Source organism: Ambystoma mexicanum, chromosome 2p, assembly GCF_040938575.1.
Source record: "Ambystoma mexicanum isolate Mex_15411 chromosome 2p, UKY_AmexF1_1, whole genome shotgun sequence".
Classification (NCBI taxonomy): domain Eukaryota; kingdom Metazoa; phylum Chordata; class Amphibia; order Caudata; family Ambystomatidae; genus Ambystoma; species Ambystoma mexicanum.
In genome coordinates this window covers 463,116,559-463,138,213 of record NC_090923.1, presented here as the reverse complement: position 1 = coordinate 463,138,213, position 21,655 = coordinate 463,116,559, and the positions used below count along the sequence as shown (strand labels likewise).

The 21,655-nt window shown below is 41.3% G+C and overlaps 1 protein-coding gene across 18 annotated transcripts in view; it reads left to right on the top strand.

The window, feature by feature from the left end:
- FOXP1 (forkhead box P1) overlaps positions 1 to 21,655 on the top strand; it is a 1,926,958-nt gene that overhangs the window by 1,769,446 nt on the left and 135,857 nt on the right. For 15 of the 18 annotated variants that reach the window (XM_069643824.1, XM_069643826.1, XM_069643831.1 and 12 more), the window contains one exon: positions 1,033 to 1,122. In XM_069643824.1, the coding sequence (XP_069499925.1) occupies positions 1,033 to 1,122 (90 nt within the window). The remainder of the gene's footprint in view (positions 1 to 1,032; positions 1,123 to 21,655) is intronic. The other 3 variants (XM_069643828.1, XM_069643825.1, XM_069643841.1) reach the window with 1 other exon arrangement.

The following is a 21,655-nucleotide window of genomic DNA, read 5'->3' as shown; positions in this document are numbered from 1 at the left end:
CCTTGGTCTGCCAGATTTCCTCATAGTGCCAGTGAGCGTGTGTGAGGGCAGTTGCTAGTTTGAAGTCACATTTTGTGCAGAAAATTAAATGTGTTTTAATGTGTTTTCTATTGAGAATTTGTCCCAACTCAAGGTAGGTTTTGTTGTGCTAAACTTGAGTAGCAGTCTATTAAAATAATAACAAAGATTGAAGAGTTGAAGGATTCATAACAAATAAACCCTGGGATCAGAACATTTTAATAAGTGAAAATCCTACATTCAGGCAAACACTTACACTATCGTTTGTGTGAATGTTTATTTCCTACCTCAGATACACTGTGCGATTTGCGGTTCAATTGAATTCTTCTAATATCCTTATTTTATTCTATTGATAAATCAATATATAGGCATAGGGTTTAAAATAGGAAATTAGTCCAAGGATCTGGAAATGTTCACATTACTATGCACCCTTACCTAGAGTTGGAAACATGTGGAGGGCCTTTGCAGCATGTCTACTGCTCAGGGGAAAAAAACTTCTTTTATAAAGCATTGTGGATACCGAAAGTGACTTCTGTGTTCAGATTATTGGTATTCTCTCGGTCAATTCGAATGGTTGTTGCTGCTAATTTGAACATATTGATTTGGTTCTCTTGATCAGAGAATCGGAATTACACACCATCTGTATTTATCAAACCCGTTTGTTGCCCTGATCTTTCCAGCGGATGTATCTGTGTGTCAAAAGCAAAATTCACAAGGCTCTTTTTGCAAGGGCATTGTTTCTTTGTTGTTGCAATCAAAGGTCATTCCTTCCCTTATTTTAATTACTTTGTGTGGAAAATTGAATGTATTTCATCAGTTCATTTTGGAGATTACTTTTCAAATGATAATGCCAAGAAAAGTCATTTGTGCTCTAAATGTATTGGCAAGTTTCATGCTAAGGTCAGGCTGCTGCAGATGAAGTTGTTTTCAAATCCTGCTTCGTGTATTGCTTGTAAAATTGACACAGTGGTTCTTCCCTTTGCTGCTCTCATCCCCTTTTCCTCTTCTTTGCAGCAGCAGCTTCAAGAGTTTTATAAGAAACAGCAGGAACAATTGCAAATTCAACTTTTACAGCAGCAGCATGTTGGAAAACAGCCAAAAGAGGTACAGACAAATGCTTCTTTTTCTGCGTCGTCATAATGCCTCTGTTTGGCTAGTGCCTATTACACCCACTCTCACTCTGCCACCTTGGTGCCGGTTGCACCATTGGAATTGGCAAATGTGGCGAATATAATTAACCTGACACCTGGTTTCCTATACCTGGCAGCCAGACATTCTGTGATTGTAGGCAAATCACGATCTCCTCTGCATGACATTTTAAACGTTAGATCAAAAAAAACTGACTTGAATACATGCTCTCAGCCCCACCTCATTACTTCCTGCTTCCTGTGGTGGGGTCTCAAGTGGACCCCACACCTCCACAGTGTACCCTTCTTTGTACTGCATTGCATGTTCCTTCTATAATAATAATTAATTTCTGTAAATTTGCTCGGCTGCATCTTTGAGTGTGTTCCACTCATTCGGCATCAAACATGGCATGAGGAGGGACTGTGGAACATTTCTTACTTCATTATTTTATTTTGTATTGCGATCTGGGTCTTCCAAATGAGTGTTTTAAAGAAGGATGACGCCTGCCCAGACATCTTCTTGCTCTCCGACAATACGACTCTAGAGGTTACATTCTAGAAGTTACTCTACCCAAGAAGCAAATGGCATTGCAACACAGTTAGTCACAGTAACTCAGTAGGGCAAAAGCCTTTCTTTAGTCGTACTTCATTTTCTCATATGGCTAAACTGCCCACAATTTATAGATATGACCTGCAAACAAAAGCCAATTTACATTTAGCATGCAGCCTCCCTTTGAGCTGGAGAGTCTGGACACCGTGCTCGATAGCCGCTCCTATAGAGCAAGGCATGTTACTTCTATATAAGAAACCTCACCTGATGTTGTACCTAGGTGTAGGTGTCCTTGCAAACCTCACAAGATGTCCACTCCCATCATCTCTTGGGCCTTCGTACCAATTCACCATGGCTGTCATTGGGTGTTCTTCTGACTCAACTGCCTTATTCTTTTCAATGCCAACTTTTGGGCGCTTGTCACTTGGTACTATTTGCTTACACATTTTTGATCTTTCTTGGCTCTGTAAATAACTGATGTTACCAAAGTCCAGTCAGAAAATAAGTCTGAGTCGGCTGCCAGGATTAGAGCCTGTATTTGCATGCTGCACACATTCATGGAGCGATGTGTACCTGACCCCAGGGCATAAACCCACCTAACTGGCGGAAGTAAACCTCGTCTTTTGCCACGCCTCTACATCCAAAGAAACGTGTATGAAAATTCTACAGTTAGTGATCTAGTCAAACTCCACCAAATTTTCTCTCCTAACATCAGCACATCTTTTGCACTCGTATTATACGAACATGCGCTGAAACCAAGTGCTCAAATCATGTTCAGTAAGTCTTTGTATTCTAAGCTACTGTCATTGTGTATTCCTCGCCTATTAAATGTAGGCAGGCCAGTACCAGACTTTGATATATGAACCCAACAACAACGCATTGATGATTATTTATTTATTGCCATAAGGCGTTAGTATAAAACCTTTCACATAAGTAATTAACACACCAAATAATATACATGCAATCTCCCACAATCTTCCATAAATCTTAATTGATAACCCATCATGGTAAAACTAAAATCATAAAATCTTCCCACCCCCACCCAGCCATATAATGTATCAATCCATTTAATCAGTGTAATTATTAAAGGGACCTACTTCCTGCTCATCAAACACTTTCGTTATTACTCGGGCCACAGACAAATTTTAAGGAGATAGAAGTCCTCATTGTTTTTGTTTGTATGCATCCTAAATGTAAATGCTTAATCGTCTTGCAGTGCTGCGTGGATTTACAAAGCCTGCATAGAGCAAGATCTCAAGGACTGTTCCTAGTAGGACCCATTACATCTACAGAGGACAAAAGGTCGAACCTAAAATACACGTAGCAACTATTTGGAAAGTTACATAAATATGTAGGTAAAATAGCAGATAGGCAATCAGTCCAAATGATATATTTTTTATCTGACAAAAGATTGAGCAGTCTTTCATTATTGCAGCTTATAGCCGATAATGTTTTTAAAAAATCTTTTCACAACTGGTCATTTCACATCTGCCATGAAACAAGTGGAGGTCTTTAAACGATCCCGTTGGGTGTAATAGTCAAAATGAAAACACAAGAGCTTATGTGATGGCCACTTACTCATATCCCATTTCCAACATGGGTAGAGATGTTTTAGCTCATTCAATGCCAGGCAAGTGTGGCCAATCCAGTGCTTGTTTTATTTTGTTGCTTTTTAGAATCTTATTTCATTATGTTAAAAGCGCCATAGTGTAGAGAAGAAAAGAACGGACTTGATTAGTTACAACATCGTGGGCTGTTATTAGGGAGAGATCTGCACTGACATGCATTGTATTGTTATGCATAAGACTTGCAGAGAAAAGTAGTAATATGTTTGTGGGACTGTATCATAGAAGCAGACCTCATCCACCAGTCATTTCACAAAGTTGTAAAAAAAAATAATGATAATAGTACTCCATCATTGCGAACTTGTTGGTGCCAGTCACTGAAAAATGGGGATGAGCCCATAACAAACTACCACTGAACTCTGACCCGACAACGTATTACGTTGCACTGGCCAGAAAAGTGAGCGTCCAATGAAAAAACGCAGAGAAACGGGAAAAAAGAATTACATCCCAGAGCATGCCTGCAGAAGGTTCTGATGGAACAGGCCTCTTGTGTCACCTGCCTCTCCTGTGACTGCTCACTGAATGGCAACACATTCTCCGTCTACCCCAAAAGCGCCATGTATACGCCTGCCCCTATGGTCGGTACACCACTTTTCCACATGGTCTTAAAAAGTGATGTCAAAATAATTAATTGTAGCATGTCTGTGCGTCCTGATGCTGTGCAGCCTGATGTTGTCCTTTCCTGCATCCAAGCTCTTGCGCGCTGCTTTGCGCGACTGCTCCCGCTGCCCGAGGAATCGCCAGTGGGTGCTGGAAATACGGGATGTGCACACTTGGTGGTAAGGAGTTGCCTTGTGATCACAGGTTCCCATTAAAAGCAATCCGTGCTCTGATAGAGAACACTCGCCACAATCTTTATGTCGATTTGAGCCACTGCATTGTAGTGTTACCCGCATTACCTTATTAGCCCAAGTCTTGTAAAAAGCCAAAAGATTACAAGCATATGAATCTAACAAGGCCAGCTGTAATTAAAATGGAAATGGCACGGGGAGGTAAGGCAGCAAGCCTTTGCGGGTTATCGGGGTGCAGGATGCTCTGTGCTTTGTTTTCCTGGCTGTGTTTCTAATTCAGCAGGGCCTGCTCATCAGTGGCAGTTCAATGCACGTTAATGACTCGGGGATGCGCGCATCACGCTGGACAAAGACATGATTATTGTGCGGTCAAAAGAAGTTCAAAGACGAGAAGGGAATTTCGGTTTCCCCCCCCCCCCCCCTTGGAGATCCACGTTCAAGAGCATATAAATTAAGCCAAATGTTAAAAACCACAGCCTGATAGCCGACTTCAAAGTCGCGACTCTCTAATTAATGAACTGCAAGCTTCAGTTTGGACAAGTCGTGGTTTGATGCGCCCATAAATCAAGCTGACAGGCCTCTCGTTCTCAGACCGGGCTTGTCACGGAGTCACATCACTTGTAAACAAAGCGGGGAGGTGGGGGGATGCAGGGGGAGACGCTCAGTGACGGGAAAGGGTGGGGCGGAGGGACGGGGGGGGGGGGCAAGCCACCAACCGAATTGGTGGAAACCAACTTTTTGGACGCGTGTTCAGCTTGATCACAGGACACGGCTGCGGTCTCGAGAGGCTTCCCTCCTTCTGCTCTCGCTTTTTAAAATCGGAATTCTAATAGCCTTCAAAAGGGAGCATGAGAACTATGTCGCTTCTCCCCTGTGGCTGGCAGGCAATAGCCCCCTGTTGTTGTTTTGTGCTTCTTTCCGTTCAAAGGCGTCAGTTTTTTAAACTTTTTTTTTTCTTCCTAAAGATCTTTAAGTCTATATTTGAAGGCGTACAACAAAGGGCTTCCACTGTCATTCTTCTTGGCCGGTACCGGGGACTGTAGTTTTCTCCCTTCCGACGCCACTTCTTATTAATCTCTTATTTGGTTAGTGTTGGAGAGCTGGGCATGCTGGGAGAACGGGGCAGCGAGGAGAAACTCAGGCGACTGACAGAGGAATTTGAAGCAGAAAGTTGCATTTGAGAGGTGGACATGAAGGTCTGCTCTTGCAAATCGATGTTGTCAGATGCGAGAACATTGCATGGCTTGATGGTTCATTCTGTGGAGTACATTTTTTTTTAACCATTTCAGTTTTTTAAAACCTTTGTACAAAGAGGAAAACTCCTCCCACACTCTTGTACTTCAAACAGTGAGTTGCACACCACTGTACTTTAAAACGTTTTCATGTGGAAACTATGAATTTCCTTACCGTAATAAATTGTAAAGTGCTTTGTTACATCATAGAGGGGCACACCATTGCATTAGTAAAAAAATAAAACCATGGCCATACACATCTAGTTCTGTCCATATGTTATGTTATTGGACGTTTGTATAGCGCCTTATATACCATCTGGTATGATCTCAAAGCGCTGTGGGTTGAACGCCCTCTGGGACCGTAGTCCAGGTCAGTGGAAAGAGTAGGGTAGTCTATAGTGCTTGGGTGCACCCAGTACAAAAACAAACCCCCCCCCTGTAGTCTACTGGCAGCTAACCTGCTTCCTTTATGGCACGGCACATGTAATAGGATTGTGTTGCAGACTGTAAACTGCTTTTGTAAGTGTTTCTAGTCAAAAAACACATCCTCATTAAATGCAATACAGTGCAGACCAAACGTGCCCAGGGTTGCTTCTTGGCTATGTAGGCCTGTGTTTTGGATCTGTAAAATATTCTCGTGCATAAGGTACCAGGGTTTACTTTCACAACATGCAATTCAAGCCATACAGTATAGATCATCTGTTTTATTACAAATCTATTGTGCCTGGTTCACCAAGCATTTTTCAGTAGGATTGTGCCATTATAAACCGTTTCTGGGAATCGGGGCCATTGTCTGCTACGGAATTTGTTTGTTTTTGGAAGACCAAGACAGCTGTGGATTGGTCATTATTTGGTTATTTTGATAAGGCATTTCTGTTCCTCTTTTCAAGGCCCACATCCTAAAGACTTTACAGAGGATAAAGAAATGAATATCCTTCTCCAATTTGTCAGAACAAAGTCCTTCTACAGATTGTCTTCTAAGTAATGTCTAAACAAGAAACCGATTTTTTTTTTTGCTCCTGATCTTTAGAGCTTTATGGGACAGTGGGGAATCGGTCACTGACCTGAAACTCCCAATTGTCTTTGGGAAAGCAGCAGAAGTAGAACCAACCATATAGATGATCATGTAGAGAAAAGTCCAGCTTTCTTATTTTTCGAAAGTCTTGTGATTGTTTTTGTTTTCTGGGAGGAATGTTTTGCATCAGTTCACTTATATGCATTTTCTACTGGTAGCAGGTGGCATTTCGACTGTTTTCTCGGTCCCAGGCTTTGTTCGCACTGGCAATAACAGCTTTTTAATATGACCTCACAGTTTAAGTACCAGTGACTAACTGTGCCGGGAGGCTAGATCAGGGGCAACATGCTTGTCTTGAAAGCAGGACAACGCAGAGCAACAAGGGTTCTAATACCAGCCCCTCGGTTAGACACTGGTCTCCAGTAATAAGCAGATTATAAAAGATTTATGTGTTTCGTCTTAAAAATTATCAATCTCAAGGGGTTGATGGACTGAGCCTTACACCAACACTCTCCACTGATGACCTTTTGATAAAGCGTGATAATGTCCAAAATCAGCTTCAGGTAAAATGCTATATACCTCTTTAAAATAAATTGCTTTATGATTTTAAAGAATCTTGAGGTGGAATGTGGCTCCATATGTGCATTGTAAGAGTGATGGTGTGTTTGTTCTCAGTCTTTCTGTAGAAGAGGCTGTGATTGGGTGATTATTCACTTAGATGCCTGTATCAAGTGTAGGTTTTTCCAGCATATACAGTGTGTAGCCAGTCTTTAGTTCAATGGGAAATTTGCCATGGCATGGCAGAGGAAGGAATAATTACAGTATTGGAGTAAGGGCTTTGCCTATTATTCCAAAAGAGGCAGAGAGTCTATCCTCTTCATAGGAGGAAAATCGGGGTGCTCCAAGTGTGTTGATTTGGTATTTTTGGGATACCTTAAACTTAACCTCTGGCATTGCTCTGGGCAGCCCTACAGACAATCGTTCTTCGATTGCCAAGCCGTTACAAAAGGGGTAAAGACCATACAAAAATCAGGCACATGGTTTTGTTTTGCTCTTTTGGTTGGTTTTGCTTGTTCTCTTTAGAGGCATTTTGTGGTGGGATGAGAGATGCCATTTGGGAGCTTCGTATGTGTATATGTCCCTCATGCCTGTTTTGTCTGCAAAGAACTCCATAGACTCGCGTTTATTGGTGGTTTGCAGGATTATTGATTGAAGCAATGCATTGATATGACATTTGATAGCCTTTTCTTTTAGTTGCGCCTTCAGTTATGATCGAATTGCAATGGTTTGATTTAGCAGTGTTTGTTGTCTGCTTCAGTTATTAGTTTTCCGGACAAAGCATTTTGTCCATTTTTTTACTTCTGCTTTCATCTCATTTCTGTTATTCATTGATTAATTCAGCAACTCTTAGTCTTTTATAAACTCCATTTAATTCCTGTGCCATATCTTATCCAGCAGCACATATGATGCCAGAAAGTGACATGCTCACCCTCCTCAAAACACCATGAAAAGGTTCAAAGAAAACCTATTGTCCTTTTACCTTACTTTCTTTGCTGCAAAAGTGCATTCCTAATAACAGGCCACTAAATAAATTCATTAGTACAAATGTCTCTTTCATACCAGAATACCCTATGCACATATTGTGCAGTGATCACAATGGAGGAACAGGAATCTGTGTTTTGCCCAATTTCTCTTGTATGAATTTATAGTGCAAGACTGAGAATCCATTAATCCGATTCCTTCTATGTAAAGTGGACTGAATTTGTCGCACATCTTAACATTACCAAATGTAACAAGCATCTCATGCCGAGGGATGCCCCATGCCCTAAGCACCTCTGACACCCAATGTATCTAAATTATGCACCCCCCCCCCCCCACAAGGTTTCCAAGAATGCTCCCTGTAGGGAAATCTGTGCAAAAGAGAAAGATGCAAAGCAAAACATTACATTTAAAAATCAAAATGTGATCTGCAGCCTGTAATGGTTGATTGAGAATTCACCCTCAACTCAGGGAATTCCTCCCTTGCCCACTCAAGTGGTTATGCAACAAACTATTTAAAAGATTATTTTTCTTACCCTTATCTCAGACACATATCATGCCCCTTGGATCCCTCTCCCCTGAGCTAACAATGAGCCAAGAACCAGGCTGTTGTACGGGAAATATATTGGAATTTATTTAAATTAAAAGTAATAGAAATTAGCACGAAATAGTTAAACACCACTTTATCCGTGACATAACACAATCAACTCCTCAACATAAATAAATCACAAAAGTCAGTTAAAATGAGCACAATCACAATTCTTACTTTCTGCAACTTTCACTTCACAAAATAATTACACTGATCAATAACAAAGGTGCTTATGTTGTACGATTTTGAATTTCCTGCAGGCTTAAAAGGGTAGTAGCAGGATTTCAGGTTTGGTAAAAATACATATGGCAATCATAATTTCACCCACACTTTTGGTTTAAACTAAACACAGGGTGATTTATCACTTTGTTTTTCAGACCACCCCCGCCCCCTCCTTTCTTTGGTCTATGTTGGGAAGTCAGACAAAAAAAAATTGAAATGCTTTGGGGTATTCTGGATTTCAGACCCCTTTCTGAAAGGCCTGTGTTGGGAAAGCTGGATAAAAAGGTTGGACTGATTTAGAAGAAAGACGCCCCTCTTCATTAAAGAAGTCTGGGTCAGCTGGACAACAAGGAGTACCCAATTAATGTATAGGCTATAGTTTTCAGCGCACACTGGGAAGGGAGCTTTGTTAATTTCAAATTAATTAAATTCATGTTTTTTGTTACATAGGCTAGGCGTCGTCACCGTTTTGTCCCCCTGCCCCTATAAAGGGAGTGGATTCAAGGCAAGCAGACTACCCCACCTTTTGGTTTCCCAGGGCTCAGTTCTACTTGCATAGCAAGCCTCTGTTTAAGGTTCAGGAAAGCCAGCTGCATCCCAGGACACTCTGGAAAGATATGGCAGGTGTCTGGTCTCAAAGATAATCTCCCGCTCTCCACCATAGGACCCAGTCAGCTTTGAGGTCTTCCTAGAAGTAGACAGCTCCCACTAGTTGCACTCTCAGCAATCTCCTCTGGTGTCTCTTACAGCTGTCAGATGGTCATTTTCAGCAGCCCTCTCTGTCTCCTGTCTGTCTGTCTGTCTGTTTTATTTTGTGTGTCCTTTTTTCTGGTCTTCTGTCTTTCTCCCTTTTCTCTCTCCATCCTAGTGCAGTCCCCCTTATATAGCAGAAATGCCACCACCAGTTTTACAATCTTGAGGAAGTACCCTGCAATAATGCCTGTGACTAGGATTGTACAGTTACCCTTCTCTTTCCTCCCAAACCCAACTTCCAAGTCAGGATTGGTTTAGGGGTTTGGAGCAAAATATGTCAATTCCTATTTGTCATTATCCTTTTTTCTCCTTTCAATTTTTTGGGAAAAACTTGTTATGTTTCACAACTTCATTATTTTACTAGCAACTGCCAGACTAAACATATTTTCTGTTTCCACTAATTATGGGGAATTGGATTAGTAGACCACCAAATCTGTATCATGTAGCATGGCCATATGGCACCTTTCTGCCTTTTCCATAAAACACAACAGTTATGAATATGTATTTCCACCCGCTCACGAACTCTCAAATTTGGAACATGTTAAGATCAGCCAGAAACCTAGTTTAACTGGCCTTACAGTTCCCAGAGTCACTGGAAGAGGAATTTTATATCCCCAAAATCGCCTGGAAATTACATTAAAAATGGTACATAGATGAAATCCACCCTCCTTATGATGGCTGAGAAAAAGACCTAAATGATGATAGGCCGTTTAAATAAATTGTGAATGTTCATGTGGGACAAATGGTCCTGCTCCTGCTTTCGGCCGTTTGTCTTTACTGGGTCAGCCTGTACCTTTTTATTAGTGTCCTTTTTGTTGGAAGCTTGCTCTTTGAAGTGGGTACCCCTATTTTCGCACATATCAGTCGTGCTCCAGCCAAGGATGACTTTTCTTGAAGTCCCTGCTTTCAGAGCCAGCAAGTCTGGAGAGCACTGAATTTTGACACCTTTAGCAGGACATTTCTATTGCGGTTGGTCATTAGATGGGAGATGTGACCTCCGGGCTGGAAGTGGGAGCTGTCCTTGTGAAGTTTTACCCACAGCCAGAAAAAGGGTCTGCCTTGGGCTGACATGTATTTTCATGAAGACAAAGTGGCTCTTCAAATGTCATTTGAGTTTTTTGGGTGTAACATCATATACATTGCTCGTTGTCAACCCACACGTTTTGTTTTCCTGACATTTTGCTCTGAGAAGTGATTGTATTTTCACTTTCTTTTAAAATCTGTTTTTATTTACACACATCAGCTGGCTGTTTTTCTTTTCAATGTTAAAAAATCCCATTTTCCAGGTGACGGGGATCTTTGATTCCTCCTCCTTTTGTAAATTAAAATGCTGCTTGTCCATTGGTAATGGCAAGTAGGCCCCTTTCCACATGGCTCTTTAACTTTACTTGAAAAACAAAAACAAATGGCAGGCCGTTTTTGTTTCAGTGTTTAAAATCTTGCTATTCATGTGAAAGGGACTTCTGTTTGGGGCCTTTAAATGCACGCCACAAGCATGCTCACAGCATCTGAAAAAGACCCATGCAAGGAAATGTGCGCTGTTAGCTCTAAAGCAAGAGTATTAGTCAAAAGCAATTGACAAGGCCAAACAAAAAATCAATGTTACGAGAAAGTATCCAGCAACCTTTTTGCGAAATGGTTAAACAGCCCAATCTGGGATGAAAAGCCAAGCTCGCAATAGGAGAGTAAAACTCTAATTTGGGCCTGCTATATTCTTTTGTTTTCAACAATATTGAGAATTGGAATTTATAAAAACCTACCGATAGTCAAAAATGTAAATTATTGATAGGAGTTTGACTGCAAAAAAAGTATAACACTGCCCTGTTTTGGAAATCTAAAATCATTGAGGAAAAGAATAAAAGGCTGCATTTGAGAATAAAACATTGGCTTTGGGCCTAGAAGGTAAAAGTGCAATCTCTCCCCCAACAGCTGCAGGACTGGGGGATGCTTTCAGTAAAGAAGTGTGAACAGTGGCTTTGGAGTGACCATATAATCTCATGCCTTTTCCTGGAGTTTGTTCTCAGAGGCCATGCCTTGCAAGCAAAATAAATGCTACTCATTAACATTCCCATTTGTCATCGAGCCTAACAACAATTCCTCATAAATACACTGATTTCATTCTGACCATTGCTCTGCTCTCCAACTAATATGATCTTGTAATCAGCCAGGCCTTTCCAGAAGGAAAAACCTCACACCTTTGAAGACCTGGAGTCTGGCTTAAGTGACTGTAATCCTTCAAGGGTTCAGCTGTATAACCAAGTGGCTATGAGAAACATAATCCAAAAACCTGAGCCATGAAAACCAGCCTTGTCGGCAGTCCTAAATGACAAGCTCTGTGCTCTAAAGGAACTGACACCATGTGGGAACTGACACCATGTGGCTGTCATCCGGCAAGAGCTGGAGATGTTGTTTCGTTTTGTGGTTTATCATATGATCTGTAAAGGAACAAAAGCACTATTTTAAAAATGGCATATGTAATCACATTGACATTTGTAACTTTAATTCACACAGTCATAGAGAGTTACTCTTTTTAATTGTTCAGGTTGAAAAGCTCTATCAGCTGAATGTCAAACAATATTTATTGACAATATGTTAATTATACAAGATCTTCTTGAACAGAAACGTCACACACCAGTGATTCAAATATCCCAGCGTCCGTGCAGAGCCGGTTATTCTGACAAAAAGAAAAATGTTTGTGTAAAAAAAGAGTCTGTAAAAAGCCAAACATTTTAATGCATACTTTACACTTTGTGCCGAGATCAGTCTTGCATCTTTTCATTCACCTGAGTAAGAGCAATCTGATGCACTGATTGGTAACATGATCACATGTGAGGAATATGATGTCTTAGAAAGTTACAATTGTTTTAATGTAAACATCTAAGATGACAACATTAAAACAAATGGGAGGGAACCTGGTTTGAGACATCCCTCCCATTACACTGTCCTCGCCATGCCCATGAGTACAGACTGGATGGTTTAGTCTGATGCCACTTTTGGGACAGTGTCGAATAGCATACACTGTCCAGTTAGATTAGAGAAATGATACAACTGTGTAAAGGGAGTGGTTTTTAATCCATGAAAGTCCAAACCCATGGAGTCAAGGATACTCATTTGCTCACTCACTGACTTGAATTGACCGACGGACTGAAAGGAGATGAGAAAGGAGAATTTGGATGGGGGGAACAATGGAATATATTGCTTTCCTTTTAAACCCATTTTGCATTACAATAGAGGCCTACCTGGAGTTCATCTTGCAGACTGATGTCCCCCTGTTCCTAGATGGAGGGAATTGAACCAGTCCTTAAGATGGTTCTCTCCTGATATCAGCCAAAAAGAAATAAGTATGCAAGTAAAATGGCTCTTCTCCTGTTGCTGGACCTTTCGGCTGCATTCAACCTTGTCGACCACAAGGTCCTTTGCAGCCATCTAGATTCAGCTGCCCACTTTTCCAAAGAAGCTATAACTTGGATCGAGTCATTCCTCAGTGATAGGACTATGAGGGTGTTCTCCCCCTCAGCGGCAGCCGATCCGATCCCAATCCTGTGCGGAGTTCCTCAGGGATCTTGCATCTCCCCTACTCTATACAACATATTTACTAAGCCCCTTCCTGATGATCTGGACCTTCTTGCTATCACCTACACTAATTATGCAGATGATACCCAGATTCTCCTACCACTTTCCGGTGATTACAATAAGGATTTGGCCTTGCTAAGTGTATCTCATCATTCAGGCTTGGATGGCCTCTCACGGTCTATGCCTGAATGATGATAAAACAGAGTTTATCACTCTAGGGACTCTAATCTTAAAAAAACTAGGCCAAGATTACCCCTCTTTTGAGATTGATGGTAATATCAAGGTGTCTAAGGAGGTGAAGACACTCAGCTTCTACCTGGACTCCACCCTCTCCTCATACAAACAGTTGAAATCCTTGGTCTCTGCCACAGCATACACATGTAAGCTTATTAGAGCAGGTAAACATTTTCTCTCTGATAACAATTGCATTATCTTAGCCAGGGCCTTGATTCTGTCCAGGCTTCATTATTGTAATGCTCTATACATTGGCGCTAACAAAGCTGTCGTCCACAGAATCCAAATCCTACAAAATAATGCCTTGAGAGCAGATCTTGGCCTACCCAAAAGAAAACACATTTCGAAAATCAGACATCAAAATAATTGGATGTCGACCCAGAACAAATCTAAATAAAAGTTGCCTCACTTGTTCACAAAGCCTTGAACAATGCCTCACCTAGCTATCTTAAAGATAATTCACAAAGAGAAGTTCCTCCCAAACAGTAAGAACTTCCAATGCCAATAGCCTAATTACACCTAGATTTAGGCTGAAGGTTGGTGGTGGTAGTTTCCAGGTCCAAGCGGCCCAACTATGGAATTCACTGCCTTATCATCTACGTTAGGAACAGCCCTTTCGAAAATTCAGGTCCAACTATCTCAATCTGCTGAAGGCGACGACGACCAGTTGTACACTAGCAGGTCGACTTGCCCGCACTTAACTCATGATTTCCCTTATTGTATATATATTTTCTCACCTACTAACTATCCTCAATCCCACACACACTCGGGCTATTGATGTGACTCCTAGCTAGCGCCTGCATATAGTCTGTTCTGCTTCTATTTTGTAACTGTACATATTGATGGCGGGTGGAATCTGATTCTAACCACTGACTGCTTGTATATATATATATTACTGTGTATGTATTTTGTAACTATGTAACCTCAAGTTTCGCATATGCTGTACTGCTGCGCCCGGCTACCTTCGGGTTTGGTGCGCATTATAAGTGAATAAACAAACAAACAAACATAATCTTAATTCGAATGGGAGTGATACTCTAAAGGGGAATAGATTAAATCCTAGCCTTTTTCTGGGTGTGCAAGTGCTGAGGGGAAAGGGATATATACATTGGCTGTACATCCTGAGAAATGAATAAATATTTCAGAAGTTCTTGTCCTTATGGAATTTTAGTTTTGATAGGTCCTATGCTGTGCTTTGTATAATGGCAGATCTGCTGCCTCCTTCTCTTTGTATTCATCAAACACAGAAGTATTCTGGGGGCCAGAATGATATCTCACCATGTCCATACCTAAAACAAATAAAGTAATTAGGGTCAATTTCTGGTTACATTGCTAAGCAGAGTCCTTTTGGCACTCAATAATCAGGGGGAAAGGGTTATTCACTGCTACCCATTTTCCCATTTTAAGTTGTCCATTGAAAAAGACAAATATACACTTTTACAGATTAATTCAATAGAAGCTCTACTCAGTGGGAATGTAACAAACATATACGTTTTAACATACGTGTTCCTTACATCTATAACATTCCATGTCAGAGTGTTCAGTAGCCTGTCTTTTAAATTGCATTTCTGGACTGATGTTTGAGATGCTCACATGTGTATTGGGTAGAGGGGAGGTGTTTGTTTATTTTTAAAAAAAAGTAGAGACACTTCGGCAGGGAACCTCTGAGTACATTTGGTTTTCTATAAAATGACAGCTTTATTCTCGGCTCCATAACTTTTCAATGTATAGTGGATGCACACTCGCCGTAAATCAAAGTTAGAGAAGGTGATACAAAATTCTCTATTCCTGTAAATATAGCACTGTAAATTGAAACGACAAGTGTATTGATCCTTCTTCATAGGAGTCACCATTGACATTGGAATTGTATAGATGTATAATTTTTTTGTATTTAAATTGATTACTGATATTTCTTATTTATTAATAAATAGACCACCTGTGTTTCTTGTCCGAAAGGGGAGGGAAGCTGCAGGGAATCAATATTGTTAAATTGGGGGGGTCACAGGTTCATAAAAAGGTGTGTGTGCAGGATTTGCGTATGCAGAAAATTCTCCCGAACTAGTTGTTGCCCAATTAAAGAATCCAACATTCCCTATAAGCATCCACCACTGTATACTAACATCATCCTAGTAATATGTCCTGCCTATGGAATGGCTGAGAGCCACCTCCCAACCCACCTGCCTCGATCCTTGTGTGCTTTACATCCTCTTTGAACAGGAAAATGTGGCCTCCCAGTGCGCCCCCCCCCCCGCCGGCCGCACAAGGTATGCAATGTGTTTGTATCAGTCTTCTCACCCCAATTGTGTTTGTATCAGTCTTCTCACCCCAATGCATGTCCTCCCTTTCCACAACCAACTATAGACCTGCCGCAATGGGGAAAAGTACATTAGTGGATTTGTAGTCCGGCTTGAATGCCATCAATTATCAGAAATGTGTTCAATTATGAAGGATTTGGTAAAGGAGACTTCGGTAAAGTAGATAAATCTGCGAAAGAGTTACAAATTGTATATTGTTTCTAGACCATATGTCAGTTTAAATGCGCATATTGAAAGTATCAGAGCTTGGAGGTACAAAACAACCAGGCACTTAAATTGGCATAGTGGTATTTACGATCAGTTTCTACCTTCAGTAAGTCACAAAAGGGCAGTTACGCCAAACATTGGGAGTGATAATGGACACTTGCTTAGAAAATCTAATAAAACACTGGTAGACTTACACCAGGGCGATTTGAATTGTACATGTTTAGCTACTGAGAGCCAAAGCACTGGTGATGTAACCTCTCTGTAACTTAAGAACGTTGGACTTTGCTTTCACCTCTTTAGTTATTTTTTATTAGGATGTGGGGGGGCTGAACATTTGCACTCATAGCTAGCCATTGGCTAGCAATAATTGGTTCTTGCCGAGTAAGGAATGTTGTGTTTTGTGTATGTGTATATTGAGGTGGCGAGTGACTTTTAATGGCTGGTAGTAGCTTGCTCCTTGACATTTTTGACCCTGTATCACTATTTGTGTAGTACGTAGACAAGAGGACGTCCAAGACATTCTTGGTGTAGGGAAAGAAAAGTGGTTAAACTAGCACATGTTCACTGAGCTACTGCGCTCCGACAATGTTCTAAACAGCCTTTCACACAGGAGGCCTGATTTACAAAGCGATTTTCAATGGGATTTTCCTTTTCAAAAAAGCTTTTGAAAATCGTACCCAAGGATTTCGCTATTGCCCCTACCAGATTAGCTACATAGATCTGTGAATCAATTACAAAAGCTCAGTTTTCTTGCCAAAGATAACGAAATATTTGGCCATTATGTCTGGCAATGCAGGTTTTGATCTAACCATGATGTATGTATCTTTAACAATTGAGCAGGTTGGCTCAGGTTTTCATCATTGCTTGCCCAAATGATGAAAATGCATGCCGTTTGTGTTGTGGGAATATATTTGCTGCAATACCAAACGGCACAAACGATGCTTAAGGAAGCAAGACGTGTGTTTTGATCCACGTTTGATTCCATCGATGTAAAATGCAACAGCATTGTTTTAATAAAGACTTTCTCGTGAATCGATTAAAGTATATATTTTCTCTTTAAAAAAAAAAAAGAAAACGGCGGTTTTTCGTCATCCAGCAGTTATTACAGTTTATGTTAGGCAGTTGGGAGTTGTCAAGAAAGGAAAACAGACCTTTGACAGCGGCGTTAGGGAGGAGATGAGCATTGCAAGCATTATCGGGCTATTTCAGCATTTTAACACTGACCTGACAGCAGGACTGCACGGAGACCTTTTTTGTGTGCATTCAATTGTGAGAAGTAAACAAACTAACTTGTATCCTGTGTTTGGTAACTGGGTGGGGAGCACAGTTTGGCAACGCACGATGCTTTTAAATTCTTTCTTGGACAATAGGCCTTGTATACTTCTATATCCTGGTTTTCAAACAGGGTTGGTATGAGCTTTGCTAAGCATAGCTCTGGAGACAACAACATGATGTCAACCCTTTTAGATGCCCTTTAATGCTAATTTAAACCAAGATGCCATGTTCCCAGCCCAACAAAAGTGAACACGTCTGATTTTAAAAAAAATGTTGTTGGCAATACTTTTCAATACAATCCTGCAGGAGAATTTCTTTTTTCTGTGAATGTTTCAATAGCTAGTGTAAGTTGGTTTTAGTAAAGTGTAGTATACCTGCAGATTCACTCGAGTACGTTTTATTTGCATGTATTATATCTTTTTTTCCTACGAGAGTTACAGCAGTCCAAATTAACTAGTAACACTTTCTATATTTATAATTATTTTTCTGTGGACTTCTAAGAATCTCTGGGTAATGCAGGGTACTTTTTTAAATGGCGTTTGCAGTTTGTAACCTGTGCTGTCAATGATGCCAGTGCTAAATGACATATGTTGATTTGTATAAGCTTAGAAGCACATGTGTAGCCTAACTGTGGAATAAAAAGCTACAAAGGCAACACGCATGTAATAGACTTATTTGGTGATCATCTAACACACGGCACGCTCCGCTGAAACCCCAAGCTGTGCAGCGACTGCAATGTCAGACAATGGGCCTCATTACGACCCAGGCGGTAAGTTACCGCCTGGGTCGTACCTTTACCACCATGGCGTAAACTACGTTTACGCCATGGTGGTTGGCGGACTTACCGCCCCATTCCGAGGTTGGCGGGGCGGTAAATCCCCAATCCCCATTTACCCTTCCCCATTCCCATTTTTGCCCCATAGGGCATAATGGGAGTGGGGAAGGCGTTAATTACGCCACCGTAAATTACGGTGGCGTAATAAACAACAAGGTCCCTTAGCGCCATGGATTTTAACACCTGCTAAAAGCAGGTGTTAAAACCTCCATGGCGCTAAGGGACCTCGGAATCAGGCGGTAAGGGTCGGCGCTGTTTACGCCGCCGTAAACCCCTTACCGCCTGGGTCCTAATGAGGCCCAATAACTGGATAGAATATCCCACTCTCTCTCCACCCTCTTCTTTTAGTGCAAGTCTTGCAGAATATCCTAGAATGGTTCCAGAGAAGGCGATCCTACTCCTCCAACTACCTTCACCTTTCTGAGTTTATTCCAGACTGGGCTGCATCTGGCCTCTGGCCTTGGCAGTTCCAAGTTACTATTCCAGATATTTGACCCACAGAAAAATGTAAAAGGTAACCCCGGGTCAAAATGTAACCCTGAATTACCTGGGTGGCTGGAGCATATCTCCAGCCTATCACACAGCCATGCACTCTGTGCTATTACCTACCTACTGCTTCACTCAGTGCTCCAGATAGGGATTCTATTCCCTGTGTATTAAAGTAGATGGTGTCAAGGGTTTTGACCCATGTTGAATCAATAGACTGGGTAGATGTGGGGATGAGCTGTCGCCGCCCACATTTGCGCCAGAATCCTGGAGAACCGCACAGTTTGTGCGCACACCAAAATGGTTGACTAACCTGCCACCCACCAGTGCAAGCATGATGGGCCAGGAGTGCCATGAGTGAAATGTGTGCCAAAGGAAAAACAGCAGTGCCGGTTGGCTAAAAAAACGCTTTAAAATCACCTTTGTTTCCCTGAATGCAAGCTCAAAATGCCTATTTCAAACATTGCAGGATATTCAAAAATCTTACTGAACACCAGCAGACATCTGGCAGAATGAAGTTTTGTATGCATACAAAATCTGGAAAGATGAAGAGCCCAAAACAATGTTATAACAGAACTGGCTGAGCTGTGGATGTCAGCAGCTTAACTGAAATTGTATTTAAAACCACTAAAATCGAAATGTTAATTAAATGAGTGACCTACTTTTGAGTGTCACATATTTTGCAACTGTTAAATGTCATAGTTTTGAACTTAGAATCAGCATTCTAGCTGCATGTGTAAAAATTGTGAGTTTGATTTGAATGAAGAACAACTGGGAACAAAAGTGACATTTAGCTGAAGCCTGGCTTAATGAAACTGGATTCTGCCTGACAACTACCCCCGACAGGAGAGGGAATTCAGCAGCTGTGTTCCCAGGCCTGGCTGCACCCTGCTGCCCCTGCCAAAAGGAGATGACACCTCCCTGATTGAATTAGGGGAATGGTACCTGCAGACTGCAGGAAATTGAACAAAGCCCTGTCCTGGACTCAGGCAAATGTTATATTGGGGGGGTCATAAAATGGCTTCCTCTTTGGAGAAACTGGGAGGGGCACTGCATCTGTGAGCAAACTGAGCTTGGGGGAAGTGGATAAACCAGAAATTCCACCATGTGCTTTGGAAAACCACACCCCTTTTGGGCCAGAGCATAATTTTAAAAAGACGGATAATTCATAGTGCGGACTTGTAAAAATTATATAAATAACATCATCATTCTTGTGATTTTTATGTGCACATTTTAAGAGGTGTTAGGACCCTGTGGTATATCCTGGGGATAGTAGTGGAAAAAGGGTTGTTACTCCAAATGTATGCATGTTAAAAATCTGACACTTTATCATCTGAAACCCATATCCCTGGTGCACATTTGGTTAAAATCTGGAAAGGTTTAGAGGTCGTGATCTGGATGAAAAGGGCAGAATTCTGTCATAAGTGGACACAACATCTTACAAAGACAGGGATCAGATGGTTTGGTGCTACAGAAAATATGTTAACTGGACGTATAATATTAGAAAAATGGTACATGGATAAATAGGTATTTGGATCAGAAATAGATTTGTCTGCAATTTGACAAGGGGAGGATCCTCTGACCATAAACCTACCTCATCACTCCGACTCACAAACCAGTTCCCCCAATCAAGGAAGAGAGGAGGAACTGGCCAATGATAAGTTGAGAGGGTTGGGCATGCAGAATTAGCCGACCCACCCACTTTCTAAACACATAAAAAGAGCCACTGGAAGCCAGATAGGACTGCTCTTTTTCACTTTCTGCAGAGCATTTTGACTTCAGACTTCACCTCTAGAGATCCAGACTTCAAATCCATCAATCTCCAGAGACCAGAAATTAACTCCAGAATTTGTAGCAGAGAGGCATGAATCCACAAGCTGAATCCTTTTTCAGCAGGCCTCCAAATCATTTGCAAACTATTCAACAGCCGGGCGAGCTGTTTGAATGTTTGCCAAGAATTTTTGTCAGAACCAGAGACCAGACCGCCGTGCAGTGCCGAGAACTTTTGTCAGAACCAGAGACCAGACCGCCGTGCAGTGCCGAGAACTTTTGTCAGAACCAGAGATCCAGACCGCTGTGCAGTGCCGCTAGCAGAGCTGACCCAGAAGGTAGAATTATCCAGTGAGCAGAACCAGGCAGAGACCGTCCGTGGCGAGGGAACCGCAGTCCAATCTTGACCCGATCCGTGGCAAAGTCGCATTCCTGTCCAAAATATAGTGCGAGTACCGCCAGAACTGTGCAAAACCCAATCTCTTAGTTTAAAATAATCTAATCCAAACTATTTTAACCTATTTAGAACTGCCTCCTAGAATCGTGTCATTCTGTCATCTTTAAACCTGAAAACTGTCATCTGTCATTCTGAGCTTTAAAATTTAAAATCCGAAAAACTACCTTTACTAAATCGGCCGTATCTCCGGAACCGTTTGTGATGGAAGCAATATGACATTTTGCTTAATTTCAGCCACGTGTAAAAATATTTGTCCTTGCTTTCCTTTGCTGAAATTCGTTTGCAACCTGACAATCTATGCGCATTGCTAAAGTGACCCTGAACTAATACAAAGTAGCTGTCACCCACCCTGAACCCCTATAGGCAATTAAAAGCATTTTTCGCATATTTTTCACTTAATTGCAACCACATCAAAGTATATTGCCTGTGTTTAAAACTCCTACCTGTTTTCCTCTAAGCTTGCTAGGGGGAACTGAATTATATGTGATTGCATTCCTGAGAACTATGTGCTTTCCTCCCATCTCTTTACCTTGCATAGAGGGGGGCAGGGTGAATTGTCAAAGAAAAGTGATTACACTGTCTTTTGGTGAAGTCATATCAAGTTTATTTTCTGTACTGCATTTTCATTCAGCATTGCATTGTCCTTGAAGCCATAAAAGCATTCTCAGCTGCTCTATCCTCTCTATATCACTTCTAAGCCATCAAAAAGAGTGTACCACTGTAACATTATCCATTGTTGATCACTATCATCCTCACAAGTGTGCTATCAAATATCAATTTACTATAAAAGTGTGATAGATATATATTGTTTCATTTTCAAATAAACCTTTTAAATTTGCAAAACAAACCTACATCTTGGCTCAGCGGGGTCAGGGGGATTCTGAGAGAGGGGTGTTATAGAAGGGCTGTCATCCAGAGTAAACGAACTGGACATAAAAATACATCAATAAGGGCTTCCATCAGCATCCCAGACTAGGCATTGACCTAGATGTAGTGTTGAATTGAAGTCGCTTACTATGGTAACATGTTTTTTTAGGGAGTA